The sequence below is a fragment of the Dermacentor variabilis genome, chromosome 1 (assembly GCF_050947875.1).
Source record: "Dermacentor variabilis isolate Ectoservices chromosome 1, ASM5094787v1, whole genome shotgun sequence".
Taxonomy (NCBI): Eukaryota; Metazoa; Arthropoda; class Arachnida; order Ixodida; family Ixodidae; genus Dermacentor; species Dermacentor variabilis.
In genome coordinates this window covers 186202073-186219223 of record NC_134568.1, presented here as the reverse complement: position 1 = coordinate 186219223, position 17151 = coordinate 186202073, and the positions used below count along the sequence as shown (strand labels likewise).

The 17151-nt window shown below is 45.3% G+C and overlaps 1 protein-coding gene across 7 annotated transcripts in view; it reads right to left on the bottom strand.

The window, feature by feature from the left end:
- The window catches only part of Ge-1 (Enhancer of mRNA-decapping protein 4 homolog Ge-1), a 233969-nt gene that overhangs the window by 210380 nt on the left and 6438 nt on the right, over positions 1-17151 (bottom strand). For all 7 annotated transcript variants that reach the window (XM_075701139.1, XM_075701157.1, XM_075701106.1 and 4 more), the window contains exon 2: positions 12554-12710. In XM_075701139.1, coding sequence (XP_075557254.1) covers positions 12554-12699 — 146 coding nt within the window. In that variant the 5' untranslated portion in view covers positions 12700-12710. The remainder of the gene's footprint in view (positions 1-12553; positions 12711-17151) is intronic.

Genomic DNA, 17151 nt, shown 5'->3' with positions numbered 1-17151 from the left:
CTGTAAGTTCATCTCCGCAAGTGCAAATTGGTTTGTCTTCTTTCTTCAGCAGAAAGTTGTGTGTAATGTGCGTGTGACGTATACAGAGACGGCAGATAATGACTTCCTTGAAACGCTTCTGGTGCACGCATGACTTCCATTCACCTAGAACTGGTTTTATTAATTGCAGCTTGTTATTTAGTTCGTTGTTCCAAGTGGACTGCCATTTTTTCCTTGCATTACTATGTAGTAAGTTCATGCAATCTCCATAGGGCATATTTACATTCTTAATTTGCTTGCTGTAAGCTTGAGCAGCGCACAAATCCGCTCTTTCATTGCCTTTTATGCTTACATGACTTGGTACCCAGCAGAGCCTGATGTTTTGGCTTTGAGCTGTGGCTGCTGTAATGCTGTGTATGAGGTCTCCAAGCAGAGGAGCCATTGCATTTCCAGAATGAAAGGCCGTGAGCACACTCAGTGAGTCTGTGTAAATAACACTGTTGGCGAGTCTTTCATTTACTATTTTTTCTATGGCTACGCAGATGGCATAACTTTCCGCAGTGAAGATGGAAGCACACTGTGGAAGTCTATTTTATTCCAATTCCCCTGTACAGCTGCGCTTCCTACATGAGCATCTGTTTTTGAACAGTCTGTGTAAAAAGCTGTAAAATTACTGTACTTTTCTTCAAGTGTGAGGAATTCTTGTATTATACCGTATTTACACGATTGTAAGTCGACCCCTTTTTTTAAATTTGAAAGTCTGAAGTTGGGGGGTCGACTTACAATCGAAACCAAAACATGGCTCCGCCAAAAAAAGCGATACCAACTGGAGCTACAACGTAGTTACAATTTTATGTTTGCTCTATGGCCCTACCCGTATCTTTTCGCTATCCCGCATGTTTGTTCGCTTTTCGGAAGGGTTTTTCAACATTTTTGAGAGTCTTACAGTGCATGCAACACTCATGGGGGAGTGTCGATAGTTGATGGAAGCGCCGCTGTTCTTATTTACGGCGGCACCCTCAGAACGGCGGTGCTTGCGGGGAGTATCGGTAGTCCATGGAAGAAGAGACACCGCTTGCGAGTTTCTCTTTCTCTGTTTAAAGGCATTGGTATTGGTTTGACGCGTTCCACTTGACTGCCGGCTACGTGCTACTTCTATGCTTCCCCGGTCGTCATGAGTGCTACAGGCCCACTAATCGTTCGGCACTCGTTCACAGCAGCGTTCAAGAGGGCTGCCATCCTTTACGCCGAAGAAACAAATCACTGCGCAGCGGGCCGCAATTTCGATGTTTCTAAACGGGTGGTGCGAGAGTGGCGACTGCAGCGAAGCGAAATTTTCACCCTGTGACGGCAAGTGAGAAATTTCCCACGTGCCGAAGTATGGACCCTTTCCGGAGCTGTAGGCTAAGCTTGCGGCGTACGTCACTGAAATGTGTGATCGGTCCCTGCCAGTGAAGTGCGACGTGGTCATGAAATAAGCCCGGACCTCCGCCTTAATTTTAAGGTTCTGCTCTGCGGCGGCAGAAGACTGCGAAATTATGCCAACCAGACCTGTCAAAAGAGCCTCCCTGATGGCTGCGTGTGGTTGGGTGCATTTGGCGTGGGTTGCTGTTCTGCAAGATGTCCTGGTGTGGTCGTTTGCCAAATTTGAAATTTCGCTGGACCACGACGCGCTGTGGGACCGCAGCAACGATGACGATGGCAGCACTAGTGAAGAGGAGTAGTGCAGTGACCATGTCAGCTACTAATAAATTTTCGCTATCAAATTCACCCTCGGGTATGCTCTTTTTTTTTTTTTCCGGTCAAGCGATATGGGGGGGTCGACTTACATTCGAGTCGACTTACAATCGTGTAAATACGGTATGTTGTTGCGGAATTTGTTTTTTACGGAAGTGTGTCAGAGTGAAATCACAGATTTCAGGAAAATTGTGCCATGGCAGCAGTGGACCTCGCCTTAGGGCAATGTTTGGCAATATGTCTAGCATGCCGAGGTTTTGGCACATCTCTTCGAAACGCAGGAGGAGTGGCCTAATAGCTTGTGGTTTGTTGTTAAACAGTGTTCTTGATGGGCACTTTGTGACTATGGGGTAACATAGGTGTTTGGGAAGCGAACGAATTTTTAGAATGTATGAGCATGTGAGCATGGCTCTTCTATCTGTAAGCGATGGCTCATTGGTTTCTACATGGAGACCGTTTATGGGTGATGTCCTGTATGCACCAGTGGAGAGACACAAACCTAAATTATGTACTGCATCTAGCCATTTCAGGTACGATGGTCTTGCTGACCCATACAATATACATCCATAATACAGGGTAGAGCGTACTACAGAGCGGTAAATTTGTAAGAGACAAGTCCTATCGGCTCCCCAGTGTTTTCTCAACAGCAGTTTGAGTATGTTCAGGGACTGAAAAGCTTTCTTTTTCAAAGCATTTATGTGAGGCAGGAAGGTGAGCTTCCTGTCAAATGTTACACCTAGAAATTTATGTTCATTTTTTACAGGTAGATCTATTTCGTTCAAGTGTAGGGTGGGATCTATTTGTATGCCTCGTCTGAGTGAGAAAAGAATGGCCACCGATTTCTGTGGGGAAAAACGGAAACCATTTCTGTCTGCCCATGTTGCTAGTTTGTTTATTGTCAGCTGCATTTGTCGTTCGCATGTTGATATGTTCGAGGATGTGCAAGCTATCTGGAGATCATCTACATAGACAGAATACATAACGAATCTTGGCAATTATTTTCCTGATAGAATTCATTTTTACAATAAAGAGTGTTGTGCTCAAAATACATCCCTGAGGTACTCCATTTGCCTGGATAAAATTCCTCGAAAGGGTTGAGCCAAGGCGGACATGAAATGTACGGTTAGACAAGAAGTCCTTAAGGCAGTTCAACATCCTGCCGCGGATGCCCAGTTCAGCCAGGTCCTGAATGATCCCAAACCTCCACGTTGTATCATATGCCCTCTCCAAATCGAAGAAGACAGATAGACAGTGTTGCCTGCGTATAAAAGCTTCACGAACAGTATTTTCAAGACGGACAAGGTGGTTGGTGGTGGAGTAAGCCTTTTTAAAACCGCATTGATGGACATCCAGGAGCTCCCGGTCTTCTAACACAAATGTTAGTCTGATATTCAATAGACTTTCAAAGGACTTTGCTAGACAGCTAGTCAGAGCTATGGGCCTATAGCTGCTAGGAAGGGTGGATGGTTTTCAGGGTTTTAATAATGGAACAATAATGGCCATCTTCCAGGCTTCGGGAAGTTTCCCAGATACCCAAACTTTGTTAAAAAAATTTAAAAGTGCCTCCACAGCCGGTTCAGAGAGATGAGCTAACATATGATAATGTATTTCGTCTGGGCCAGGTGCAGTTTGCTTACCAGCGAACAGTACTCTATTAATTTCCTTAACTGTAAGTAAGTTATTATAGGGTTCATTTGTACCGCTACTTGTCGGCAGTCTTTGTCTTTCAGCTGTGTTTTTGTATTTCAGGAATGATTCTGAATAGCGAGATGAACTGGAGACTGCAGAAAAATATTCACCCAGAATATCTGCTAGTTCTTCTATATTTGTCTGTATACCAGGGTCAGAGAGAAATGGAACCGTGAATAGCTGCCGTGAACCGTGAATGGAAATGGAACCGTGAATAGAAAATGGGAGTAGCTGCCATTTATCTTTTTTACCATCTCCCACACTTGTTTTGATGTAATTGTGCTATTTATTGAGGACACGTAACCTTGCCATGAAGTTTTTTCTGCATTACGGCGAATATACCGGGCTTTTGCTCTGAACTTTTTGAACTTGATTAAATTTTCCTGCGTTGGGTACCTACGAAAAATTCCCCAGGCTTTGTTTTGTCTCCTTTTTGCACCTCGGCATACTTGTGTGTACCAAATTTTATGATTCTCTTTTACTACTTCCGACGACCGAGGAATTGCCAGGCGTGCAGCGGTTAAAATACAGTTGGTGATAGCTTCATTCAGTTCGTCTATGCTAAAATCATCTGAAACTATTTTATCAAAGCTGGCCCTTTCTTTAAAAAGTGCCCAGTCGGCTAAATGTAACTTCCACCGTCGTAGTTTTGTTGGGATGACTTGTGGTGGAGACGTTAGGCTGATTAATACAGGCAGGTGATCGCTGCCGTATGGGTTGTCGATGACATCCCATTTAAAATCTCTAAGAACAGAGGGTGAACTAAAACACAAATCTATGGAACTCTTTTTTCCCATGCTCGGAGAGCAGTATGTACTTTTGCCGGTGTTGAGGAGGCAAACATTAATACTTAAAATAAAATCTTCTAAAATACGGCTTCTTGCATCAGCGTGTGCACTTCCCCAAAAACCGGAGTGGGCGTTAAAATCACCAACTAGCAGGTGCAGCTCTGGTAGCTGTCCTAAAAGGGTTTCTAAATCATTAAGTGTACTGTTAGGTGTGGCTCAAGATATATACTGCATATTGTGATCGTCTTAAAATGAATGACAGTGACGGCAACAGCTTCGTATTTGGTTTTAAGTTTGATTTCTTGGGTTGCAACACCAGTCTTAATTACAATAGCAACACCTCCAGACAGTCTACTTGCGTGTTCTCGGTCAGACCGAAAGACATTGTACTTGTTTAAAATGTTTTTTTTTGTTTGGGACCTAAGTTGGTCTCTTGTAAGCATAAAGCCACTGGGGACAGTGTGTTTAACAGTTCTTTTATGTCACTGTAGTTATTTATTAGTCCTCGGCAGTTCCACTGTATAAGGAACGCCATGTTTGACGAGTGTAGTTAAAAAATTAGGATACTGGTTTTCGGGGTGCCAATACTGGGGTTTTTTCTTTTCTTTTTCGCTCCAGGGAGCTGTGCTTCTGCTGCAGCAGAGGCGAGTTTTGTGTTATGTCCATTGCCTCACTAGAGGCTCTGGACTTCCGCGGTGAACCCGCGGGTGTACGGTTTGTGGGCTTCTCTCGACTAGGGGAAGCCTTGCAGGCGGCCGACTGAGAGGCCGGCGCGCCTTTGTTCAGAGGTGGCAGAGCAGCCTTCGCTGCATCTGCCGGCAGCGGGAGTGGCCGTGCCTCAGGCTTTGCCTGGGCGGTGGCCGAGGCCTGGTGTGGGGTGCCGCCCCTGCGCACCACATCTGCGAAATTTGTTTTTGCTCTGAATTGTAATGTTGAGGAGAGTCATTTTCGTGCCTCTTGATAAGTTATGTTTCCCTTAGTCTTGATCGTTATGATTTCTTTCCCTTTCTTCCAGGTCGGACATGACCTCGAGTACGCGGGTTAGTCCCCTTCGCAGTTCGTGCACAGTGGTGCAGCGGTACAGTCCACAGATTTATGAGCATTTGATTAACATTTGGCACATGTTTGGCGGCCATGACAGCTCTGAGAGCCATGGCCGAATCTTTGACATTTGAAACATCGTCTCGGATTTGGAATGTATGGTCTTATAGTTATTCTAAGATAGCCTACTTCTATGGATTCGGGAAGTTGGCTAGAGGCAAAAGTCAGGACTATGTGTTTTGTAGGTTTTTCCTTGTCGTCTTTTCGGATTTTGATACGATGGACTTCAGTGACATTCTGGTCTTTCAGACCATCCAACATCTCTCCTTCAGAAAGGTTCAGGAAATCGTGCTCAGATATTACTCCTTTGACTGTGTTTAGTGAGCGGTGAGTAGTTACGGTTACCTGGACGTCTCCAAAGGACACTAAGGTTGGGAGTTTCGAGTATTGTGCTTTGCCTCGGATTTGGAGGAATAGGTCGCCACTGGCTAGCTTCGTCACCTTATAGCCAAGGCCCAGGGCATAAGTCCGAGATTTTGATACTATGAATGGGGACATTTTTCGAGCTGGTTGATCTGGATCTTCACTATGTACGACATGATACCTGGGGAAATGTTCGTTTGTTTTTTGGAAGCATTGGGAAGTTATGTCCTCGGTCCGCACTCTTTTTGGAGTGCGATCATTTTCTGAGAGAGGTGGAGCCATAAAGTGCGTTTAATGTTCGGTCATGATGCCAGCCGCCCACCATGGAGCCCAACGAGGGGACGGGACAGGAACTTGCAAGCAAGTCCTGCCCACGCCAGCTGTACACCTTAACTATAACCAAATATGACACAACTCGGGGTAGTTGGTCACACAAGGTTAACCCTCGCCGCCTATGAAAAGTGAAAAAAAACTGAGAAAAGAGGAGGACACAGGAAAGTTGTAAGAAAGAAGATAGGAAAGTGAAAGGTGGAAGGGAGGATAGGTAAAGGAGACTGCCGATTTCCCCCGGTCGGGTCAGGCTGGAGGTGCCGTCTACGTGAAGCAGAGGCCAAAGAGGTGTATTGCCTCCGCTGGGGGGCCTTAAAGGTCCAAACACCCGGCATCAGCTCAACCCCCAGGATCCCCCTTTCCCAGACACGACTAAGCCGCGCACGGCTACACGCGGGAGGGTCCAACCCTCATGTGCTTGGGTACGTGGTGTCGCAACGCACCAAACGCCTCCTTACGCAGACGCCCCTGCGGGGCATCGATAAAGCTCTGAAATTGTCTGGAAAGATGACAGCAAGGGGGGACGTAGATAGAACTAATTATGTTTAGCTTACCAAACAGCACTGCTCGGACAGCCACTGCCTCAAGGGAGGTTCGGAGGTTTAATTGCTGACAGGCAACGTCGTTATAGACTATTATAGCCGCACCACAGGACAAGTGACAGCGTCGTCACGGTTTTTGCAGAAAGTGGCACATTGCCTTAGAAAGTTCATCTAGTTTAATTTTAGGCATGTTTCCTAAGCGCACTGAATCTTTAGAGTGAATCTGCGAAGGAATTCTTTAACATCGTCCAGTCTCTGGAGAAGTCTTCTGATGTTCCATTGTAATATTTGTGCATCCACAACGAGAAAGAAGTTAGTGCTGCATGTCTGGAGAAGAAAGTTAGCTTACAGCACCCTTTGCCAACCCCGTAATGCAATGTTTCTCTTTTTTGGAGAGATGAAGAGGTTTCCACAGCTCCTTAAGAGCTTGCGGAGCCATTTAACTGGAAGATGTGTCCATTGCCTCTTCAGGGGAATTGGACACCCACTCTTTCGAGTGGTTTGTGATTTGTGGTGAACCACTCTTTCGAGTGGTGCTCTCGTCTCCCGAGGTGAACCACTCTTTCGAGTGGTTCACCTCGGGAGACGAGAGCACCGAACCCGAAGTCAATGGCCCCTTCTGGGACTGCACAGCAGCGCTAGCTGCAGCCAACAAGGGAGCAGATGGCATCACCGCCGGCTCACTGTGTGTGGGCCAGACATTCGCCAGAGGCTGTTGTGGCGCTGCCCCCAAACACACCACTTTGGCAAAACTGTTCTTTGACAGGTACGATAGCTGCCTTTGTGCCTCCCTGAAGTGTATTTTCTTCACTTTGATTGTTACAACTTCCTTTTCCTTTTTCCAGGATATACAGGAGCACGAGGGTGAGACATGCTGTCTATCACAGTTCAGACAGTGGAGAGAGTTTTCACAAGATTCAGAGGAGTGCTCACAAGCACTGCGTTCAGCATAAGTTTGGCGGCCTCAGCAGTTCTGTGAACCATGGGCCAATCACTGGAATTTGAAGAATCAGAGAGAGTTTGGGACATATGGTCTGACCTAGATGTTCACGTAGCTTGCCTCAATACTTCTCAGGAAGCACACTCAAACCAAAGGTAAGTATTAGATGCTTTGTTTTCCTCTCAGTGCTGTCGTGCCTTAGCATAATTTGTTTTGATTACATTTCGCTCACTCCAGTCTAATAATTCAGTTTCCGTCAGCTCCATCACGCCATCATCGGAAACAACACCACGGGTTGCGTCCATTGTGCGGGGCGGGGATATCGTCATTCGGGGTCATCCCAGTGACAATAGGTAAGGCAGCTCGTCATGTTTCTTATCGCGGAGTTCCAAAAGGAGATCGTCGCTAGCCATCTTCAATGCTTTCTAGCCTGCGCCAAGTACTTCAGTGAGACATTTTGAAACTAGGAAAGGCGAGATCATTCTCACAGTCTTTTCAGGTTTACCACAATGAATAACATGGAATCGGGAAAGTTTTGTGATTGGTTGCCAAAGAATTGAAGTACACCTTTGGTGCGCCATCGTTTGTGAGGGCGATCAGTGAGTTTGGGGAAAGAAATATCCATGAACGTAGATACTGATCTGTATACAGATACAGAAACACCAGCCACCCACCGTGGAGCCCAACAAGGGGACGCCGCAGGACTAATAAAAAACAAGTCCTGTGGACACTAACTGTATGTTTCCGCTATAACCACATAAGTACAGTCAAGATAGGTTGTTCCACACAAGGTTAACCCCTTGCTACCAGGAATGTCAGTAGTAAAAGGAAGTGAAGACAGGAAAGGTTGAAAGTGAGAGACAAAAACGAAGTTTGGAGAGAGACAGGAAAAGGCAACTACAGATTTCCCTCAGGTGCGTCAGTCCGGGGGTGTCTAAGTGAAGCGGAGGCCAAAGGGGCGTGTTCCCTTCGCCGAGGAGCCATAGAGGTCCAAGCACTCGGCATTGGCTCAACCCCCAGGATCCCCTTTGGCTCGGACACAGCTAAGTCGCGCACGGCTACACATGGGAAGCTCTCAGACCCCCTGGTGCACGCGTTCGTGGTGTTGCAACACGCCAAACGCCTGCTGCTGCAGACACCCCTGCGGGGCTCACTGAAGTTTGCCCCTTTGTAAGGGATAAGTGCAGGTGCTGCAAAACTAATGAACACTTGCCATCTTTTGTGAACAAGTGTTCATGAACATACAGTCGCCGACTGATTTTTCAGAATCCAAAAATTCGGACATGCTCAATCATTCGGACTGCTTCGCGGCATCGCCATTCTCCCCACAGACAGTAATGTATAACAAGCGTGGTACTAAATTTACCACAATGTCAATGGCGAAAAAGATTCTCCCCATAGACAATGTATAACAAGCATGGTACTAAATATACCACAATGTCAATGGCGAAAAAGATCGCCTTTGTGCACCAAGTCCAGAGCGGCCGGTCTCAAAGCGAGTTGGCCGAGAATTTATTATTTCGAAGCAGACGGTCTCGGATTACATGTGAAACAAGACTAAGATTCTCGACGAAGCAACTAAGTCTTCCTCCAGCTTGGAAAGGAAAAATTTTAGAGATGGCAGCCACCCGAAGCTCGAAGAAGCCCTCCACATGTGGTTGTGTGCCACGGTCGCCAAGCGGATTCCTGTGTCTGGAGACCTTCTGAACCAGAAGGCAGAGACACTCGCTCTCCGGATAAACATCGAGGGCTTTATGTTCAGTGACGGATGGCTCCGTAATTTCAAGGAAAGGTATGACCTCGCTTTCAAGAGGATGTGTGGCAATAGTGGTGCCGTCGACCAGACCCTTGTTGCAAATTATTGCTCGGAGACTCTGTAGTCACTGTTGTGATAGGTTTCACCAGACAATGTTTTTAAGTGCAACGAAACAGTTCTATAGATGCTGCCCGATAAGACCCTTCCTGTGTCTGGCGATCCCTGCCATGGTGGGAAGCACAGTAAAGAGCGCGTCACCATAACGGTGGGCAGCAACATGTGAGGGACAGAGAAGCTTCCGCTTCTTGTGACTGGAAAATCAAAAAGCCCGAGGTGTTTCAAGGGAGTGAAGTCGCTGCCCATGTGGTATGAGGCCGACACAAAAGCGTGGATCACGGAGCAGCTCTTCAGTGACTACATCCGCAAACTCGACAGGAAGTTCAAGTTGCAAAACCGGAAGGTACTCCTTTTTGTGGGTAACTGCGGTGCACATGGTCACATCCATGATCTTGAGTCCATCCGCTTGGAATTCCTGCCGCCCAACACCACGAGTGTCCTCCAGTCCACGGACCAAGGCGTAATAAAAATTTGAAGGTCCTCTACAGAGCATGCCTCTTAAGCCGCATGGTCCTCTGCGTCGATGTCGGCAAGCGGTACGCTGTTAGCCTTCTGTCAGCAATAAACATGCTTATGGATGCCTAAAAGGTGATGACCCCTGTCACTCTACAGAACTGCTTTCAGCACGCTGGATTTGTTGCAACTGATGAAGCGGGTGCTGTGGAGGCCCAGGATCTGTCGCCTTCCAATATGCTCCCTACCGGCGCTGAAAATGTTCGAGAGCTGCGCAGTGATGGCATTGCAATACCGGACACTGTCTCATTTCAATGTTTCACAGTTGCTGACAGTGCTGTACTGACATGTGCAGAACTCGACGATGACGAGATCTTTCGTCAGGTTTTCTGCTGCCCCGCCGTACGATGACTCCGAGTCTGAAGACGACGCACCATGTGCGCCACTGCCGTCGCACACGGAGCTTGTACAATCAGTGACTGTGCTTTCAGCCGCCTATAGTGACCGCACAACCCTCTCCGAGATTCAGGCTGATCTGATTGCATGTAAACAGAACAGCATGCAACGGCACATTCATTTCTTCAAGCCTACTGCCGAACCAAAATAAATGCGTGGAAATAAAGGATTTTTTTTTTTCTGAATCTGTTTTTTCAGACACGTTTGTTCGGACATTTCCGCGGTCCCCGTGAGGTCCGAATAAACGGTCGGCGACTACATCATATTAATAATATGATTAATATATGAATACTGTAAATGCCTTGTTTTCGCCTGTATAAAATTGTATAGAATTCAAGCTTCGCTGATTGCTGTTCAAATGTTAATACCTTCTATTGTCTAGTTTGACTGTTTGCTTTCAGATGTGCATGATTAGTAAATGGTGACATCAGAGGTGTCACTACCTGTGGTGTCTTCAGAGAGAAGAACCGAAGGTAGTGACACGATCGGCCCTTTTGCAGATGGGTCTCGCAGCTTTGAGGACCAAGGACAACCTAAGTGCACTTTCTTAGCCTAATGAGTTGCTTTCATAACATGGGTGTGATAACCACATGCGCTTTTTGCTTGAACGGCAACGCAATACAATTCTAATTTTGTTTCCATTGGTGTAGGAATTTCGCTTAAACTTCACACATGAGTTAGCTCACACTTGTTTAAAAGGACCCTGAAATGATTTTGACGATTTTGTGCAAATGTACTGAGTCGTTAGGGCGTAAATCACTTAATTTATTACAAGGTTTTAAAAATGTGCATTGCTACCGAACTCAGCGGCACCGTTCGAGTTTTGAGCCGTCCCCTCCCAGATGATGTAGTTAGCACAATTGAGGTCAGTTGAACGAGCTATCTGATTGGCTACTCAGATTATATCATCGATAATTCTTTTTAACTTTATGGTGAACAAGTGCGCCTCATAATAGTTGGAATGTTGGTTGATTGTTTCTATAAAAATGTAACAGAAAGAGAACACAGAACAAGAATTTATCACTACACTTGAGCACTTCCGGCACACAAAAAGTGTCTGCTTGTGTTACATTCTCCATGTTGACGCAAGCTGCGAGATCAGTGTTGGTCACGAGCTTTCTGTTTTAAAGTACCATGGACTGCCATTGTAATGTTGTGGGCTGCAAATCTAGCAAGTGGCGACATGTCAAACTGCGACACCATGCCCCTCTGCAAGGCAACATGTGAGCGGAATGGTTGCCACACGTCGACCTGTCGGCATCTGATTGGCGCCAGCATTTTGTGCCTGTCACTTCACACCGGAAGATTACTACCACAATAGAGAGTTTTAGCATGTCTGGTATTCAGGTAAACGCAAGCACAAACGTGAACAGACTGCACAGTGCAGCCACATGTTGCCACAGAACTCAGCCGGACATACAGAGTTAATATAGCAGTAACCAAGTGTATTCTACTTTACTTGATGGTGTAAATTTTCAGCAGGAGTGTAGGTAGTCATGAACACGCTGTCTTCTTTAATTGTTTAGAATGTTTTAGACTTGGTTACAGCAATATTGGCTTTGTGTTTTACTGGTTAAGCCCTGTGAGTGGGCTGCACAGTGCAGCCCACTCACACTTAAGCTAAAGCCCCTTCATTGCAGTGGTATTAGTATGGAGGGGCTGTATGCACTTCACCATTCCGTCAAAATGCCCAGCTTGCCTGTGGTTACCGGAGTACTGGACACGCTCAGCGCTGTGACAGAAGGCTCAAAACGAATGTTGCTTGGATAGCTCTCGCTGCAAAGGATAGACAGCCATGCGGCTAGCGGAGAGGTTGGAGAGGCTTCGCGTTGACTCCAAGACACCGGAAGTAGACGAAAACATCACACCATGACACAGAGCCAGTGAAGGGGGAGCTTAGCCCCGACCACTTGGCAAATGAGTTGACGAGAAAATGCATGGCTAGCGAGTAGGGTAATTTGTAGTCGTACATAGCTCTCTTAATATGAGACACTTCACTTAAATTGTGGTGTGAATGTTTTACTGTAGCTGTACCCTAGGCGTCTACAAAATTTGTCCGAACCGTTTGAGGGACCCTTTAAAGCGGCATGAAAGAGAGTGCAACGAAATCTGTGCTTTGCGAACATGCTGTTATTCCACTATGCAAGCTTCGTGGTTACGTCTGCGACGTGGCCTCTGAGATTGAAATATCTCGGAGGCCACGCTAATGAAATTGCTGAGGAGTAGTGGTGGGCTAGGTACGAATGGCTACAAGCAGATGACAGCAGTCAAGAGATAATGAAAAACGAAAACATCTGCTCACATGTGTTGCTGCTGCTGAGGATCCTGCGGTTGTTGTTCCTTAGAAGAACGAAAAATTGACTCCAGGAGGTTTCCAGCCGACGCCATACCATCTGAAGGATCCCCATAGCCTCCAACAGCTTCTTCCAAACTGCCATTGGCTGCCATTGCAACATCCGCTGCACAGTGCAGTAACAAAATTTTAGTGTTTCTCACAAAGACTGCAGCAAGCAGCACTGTTAGCAGTCACTCCAACAGCTCTTCCCTACAATAATACATGAATCAAGCAGAAGAGCTAGTTTAAGACTGCAAACATTGTTAAAGAAGAAAAAAAAGAAAATCATGCATTCATCATTTCATGCATTCATCAATCATGCATTCATTTCATCACTCAAAGGAAATTCAGAAGAAAACTGACTATCTAGGAGAGTGTGTGCTTTGTGACTGCAATTAAAATTTCATTGCCAAGTAACAGTACTGGATGTAAACGTGTCTAACGAAGCCCATTTTATTTTGTAATGACAAGCACAAAAAAGTGTATGTACAATCTATACACACAAGATTTTTTTAAAACACCTTCTGTCACTGAAACTAGGAGCACTCTCAGTGACCTTTATGATGCTCCTGATTTCAATACCATTTTGCAGCTCAAGATTTTCAATAGATTCCAACCGCACTTAGGCATGCTCAGGGGACTGATAAAAAAATGAAACATATTCTAGTTGACAGCATGGGGACTTTGTCAAATGGCATACCTCAGCCCCTGTTTGCATGCTAGCTGTTCTGTGCTTTGAAGCCAGAGTAAAAAATCGGCCACTTGATAGTGGAACAAAAAACTCCTCACAAGGAGCCCCAGAAGCTATTTAAATCAATTGCACCACACTCCACATACTCATTAAACCTTTAAAATGTAGCTTGACCACACCAAAAAATGCACTTAAGTCAATTTCGATCAGCTGGACAAAACACAAAAGAAATCTGTAGGGATGCGCGAATATTTGAAACATTGAAATGAGTCAAAAAAATTTTTAATTATTTTCAAATACGTCACATTGTGATATGTGCACAATCAAACCTAAAACTGAAATACAAATGTGATAAAATTCATCCCCGCCATAGAAAATACAGAACTAATGTTGAATTCCAATGGCAGATACAGATCAAGCTTTTCTGCTCTGTATGGAGCAATCCTATTCCAATGGGAGAATGGGAGCGTGAGCTGTGTGTTCCAATGGCAGATTGGGACCAGCCGCTGATCCCGGATTGCTCCATGGAGCAAAAATATTTGCTCCGCCGAAATCAGCAGATTTGACCGGAAGTCCTCGTGACGTATTTCCTTCACCCGCCTCTGCTTCCTGTCACTGTCGCCTGTTTCCGGTCGCGGGCAGCTATGGACGACATGGGAAACGTGGACGCCGCTTCGCGCCGTGCGATTTTGTTCGCGCTCCTAGACAGCTCCGACTCAGACAGAACGATTTCCAAGTCGAGTGATGATTCTTCTGACACGGACAGTGAAATGGGGTGGTGGGTTGCGCTTCCAAGCGCTTGTTCCTCTCTCTATTCTAGCGCCCTCTCACTTGATTTTCCTGTACTAAGTGCCCCCGCGGGAGCGCATGCTTTCCCTTCGCAGATATGGTGTGAGCAGATGAGAGTGATCTCAGTCGGAGTGACGCGCTCCGTTCGTGATCCAGCCGAGCGCTCGCGGTCTACCATTGGAATTCAACATAAGACTTACTCAGTAGAGCACATTGCATCGCACGAGCCAAACCGTTCTCTAGCAAAACCATGACCATATGCACTAAAATTTCACTTAGATATGGTATTTGGCAGCAGTCATCATTTGATGTATTATTATTATTGTTCCTGAACCTGAACTAGAAAAAAAGGTGCTCTTTTATTTGCCATCACACCCAACAAGAATTTCTAATTTTGCCTCAAAGGTACACAAAGATGCCAACGGGCTCACAACGCTACCTTCTAAAACTTTATCCTGCATGACAATGTACAATTCTAAGAGTTTATCCTGAGTGTGCAAATAAACTGCTTAACTGTTCCTAATGATTTCTTAAAGCATACTTAATGATCTGCAGTGTAATGACAGAAACTTTATAATATAATGTTTACAGCATTAGGATGTGAACATTGTTTTATATTGGCAAATCAGTTCTGTGGAATCAAGGTGGAGGAAGTGTCATGAAAGGGAAAATCGTCATCCACCTGAATGAAGCACAAAACTACAGAGGAAACTCATACTGAGAAACCTGTATAGGTTTCCTTTGTAGCTTTGTGCTACATTCAGGTGGATGACAACATTGCCTTCCATTGTTCTATAGTAATTATAAGAAAGGCTATTCAATATATTCAATAACTATTCTAAAAGTATTTGATTTTTCATTCTCAAAAATTATCCATCTCAAAAAATCTGCCTGACACGAAACACACAAAAATTCAGCCAAACCCTATACATCCAAGATGGCACAGACTAATGACAACACACCATCCACTAGCCAACACATAAGAATTTGGCAGTGAAATTGCCACTTAATCAGCAGAAAACAGCAATATCTCACTCACTGCAGCTAACTACACGGCCCTTGCATTATAGCACTCCAAGAAACAAAAACAAACTTTACCATCAGAAGTTACAACACCCATATCACCCCAAGATGAACAAGAACAGCCATCCTCACCAAAAACCATATCTTTGCACAGCTCCACCACATCATGCATCGCATCAAGCACACATTGCTGGAGATTATACCCATGAACAAAACACACACAAGCCTATTCATTCTCAACTTGTACAGTTCTCCCAGTCACCTTCTGGACTTCGACAGGCTTCTAAAAGAAGTCTGTATGTAAGCTCTCCAAACGCCAAAAACTCTTAGTAGTCAGCGTCTTCCAACGCCCCAAACATGGCTTGCAGATACCAAAGTACCCTCAAGAAAGGAGAGGTACAAAGCGCAGCCCAGCTCTCTTGCCTTGCACCCCTAAATGAACCACACATTGCACCCCTAAATGACCACACGCATTGTAAACAGTGTGAACTGAGACACTACACCAGACCTAACCTTCACACACTGCATCTGAAATGCCACCTGGCAATGTACAGATGAAGCACTTGTCAGTGACCACCTCATCATTGGCTGCTGCGCCATAAAAATCCCAAATCCCACCACCTCATCATCGAGATTCATATCCCACACAACATCAAGGCACAACCACAGAAAAAGCTATAGTCACAGACTGAAACAACTTCAGAAAAGACACTGCAACTCCCACACTCATGTACATTGAAGAATGGAGAACAAAACTCACGACTCAGTTCCGTAATTACATAAAAAACTGAGTCGCTTAAAAAGACCCTGAAACGATTTTGCACAAACATATTTAGTTGTTTGGGTAGCTCCTTCTGATCATTAATTGATGCATCTAAGTGCTCCGTGTAAAGCGTGTAATTTATAATAAGGTTTGAGTTTTCAGCCGCCCCTGACCAGGTGCCACGATGTTACCAGATGACAGCAGTAGGGCCGAGCTATACAATTGGCTGCCTAGGGCGCATCACCGATTTTTCCAACTTTATGGCGTACAAATGTTATTTGTAATAGTTGGAACATTAGTTAATTTGTTTCTATAAAAAAGACAAAAAGAGAATGCACAAGGGCAATTTATCACTACACTCAAGACTTCCGGCACATGGCAAGTGTTGCCTGCTTGTGTGCAACGTGCTCCATGTTGATGAGACCTCCGCGGTGAACGTTGGTCTCATTTTTTTTCCCCACAAGCACCATGGTTAGCCCTTGTTACATTGTGGTCTGTAAACGTAGCGAATGGCAATATATGAATCTGTGAGATCATATTCCTTTGCTAGGCAGCAGACAAGTGAAGTGGCTGCAGCAGTACCCTGTCCGTATCCAATCAGTGCCAGGATTTGCATGTTTGCAGCCGTCACATTACGCCAGAGGATTACTAACACGTGTTTCGCATGTCTGGTATTTGGGTAAACGCAAGTGCAAGTGGACTGGTCCTGGCCATTTTATGGGATGAGTGGAGGCGCAAGCGTGAATAGTCTGCACGGTGCAGCCACCTGGTGGCAAAGATCTCAACCAAACACAGAACTAATATAGCAATAACGAAGTGTATTCTACTTTGCTCCTGGTGTAAATTTTTTTGGCCAGAACATAATCGTGTACACATTCTTCTAAATGTTTCAATGTTTTACATGGTTCTTATTAGACTTTTGCGCGTACAAAGCCGGGACGTCGAACAAAGACGGGACACACAACATGCACAAACTTCAACTGGCTTTTATTGTGACAGCGACATATATACGCTTCCACAATCAGAAAAAAAAAACAGGATGGCAAGAAAACAAACAAACCATGTGCAAAACTGCATAGCCACATGTGTTGGCAAAACCAAACCTTGTCCCTGTCATACCTTTTCACCGTCCAGAAACCTCACCTCCTTATCACTTAATGCTACAGACGGAGCCCTAACACAACTCTGATCATGTCGAAGAATTTCTCTGGCCTCAACTATCTCCCTGGTTAACTGATTTATGTGAGAAAATATCGTGCATCTGTTAAAGATAGGATAAGAACCATTGCATGACTTGCA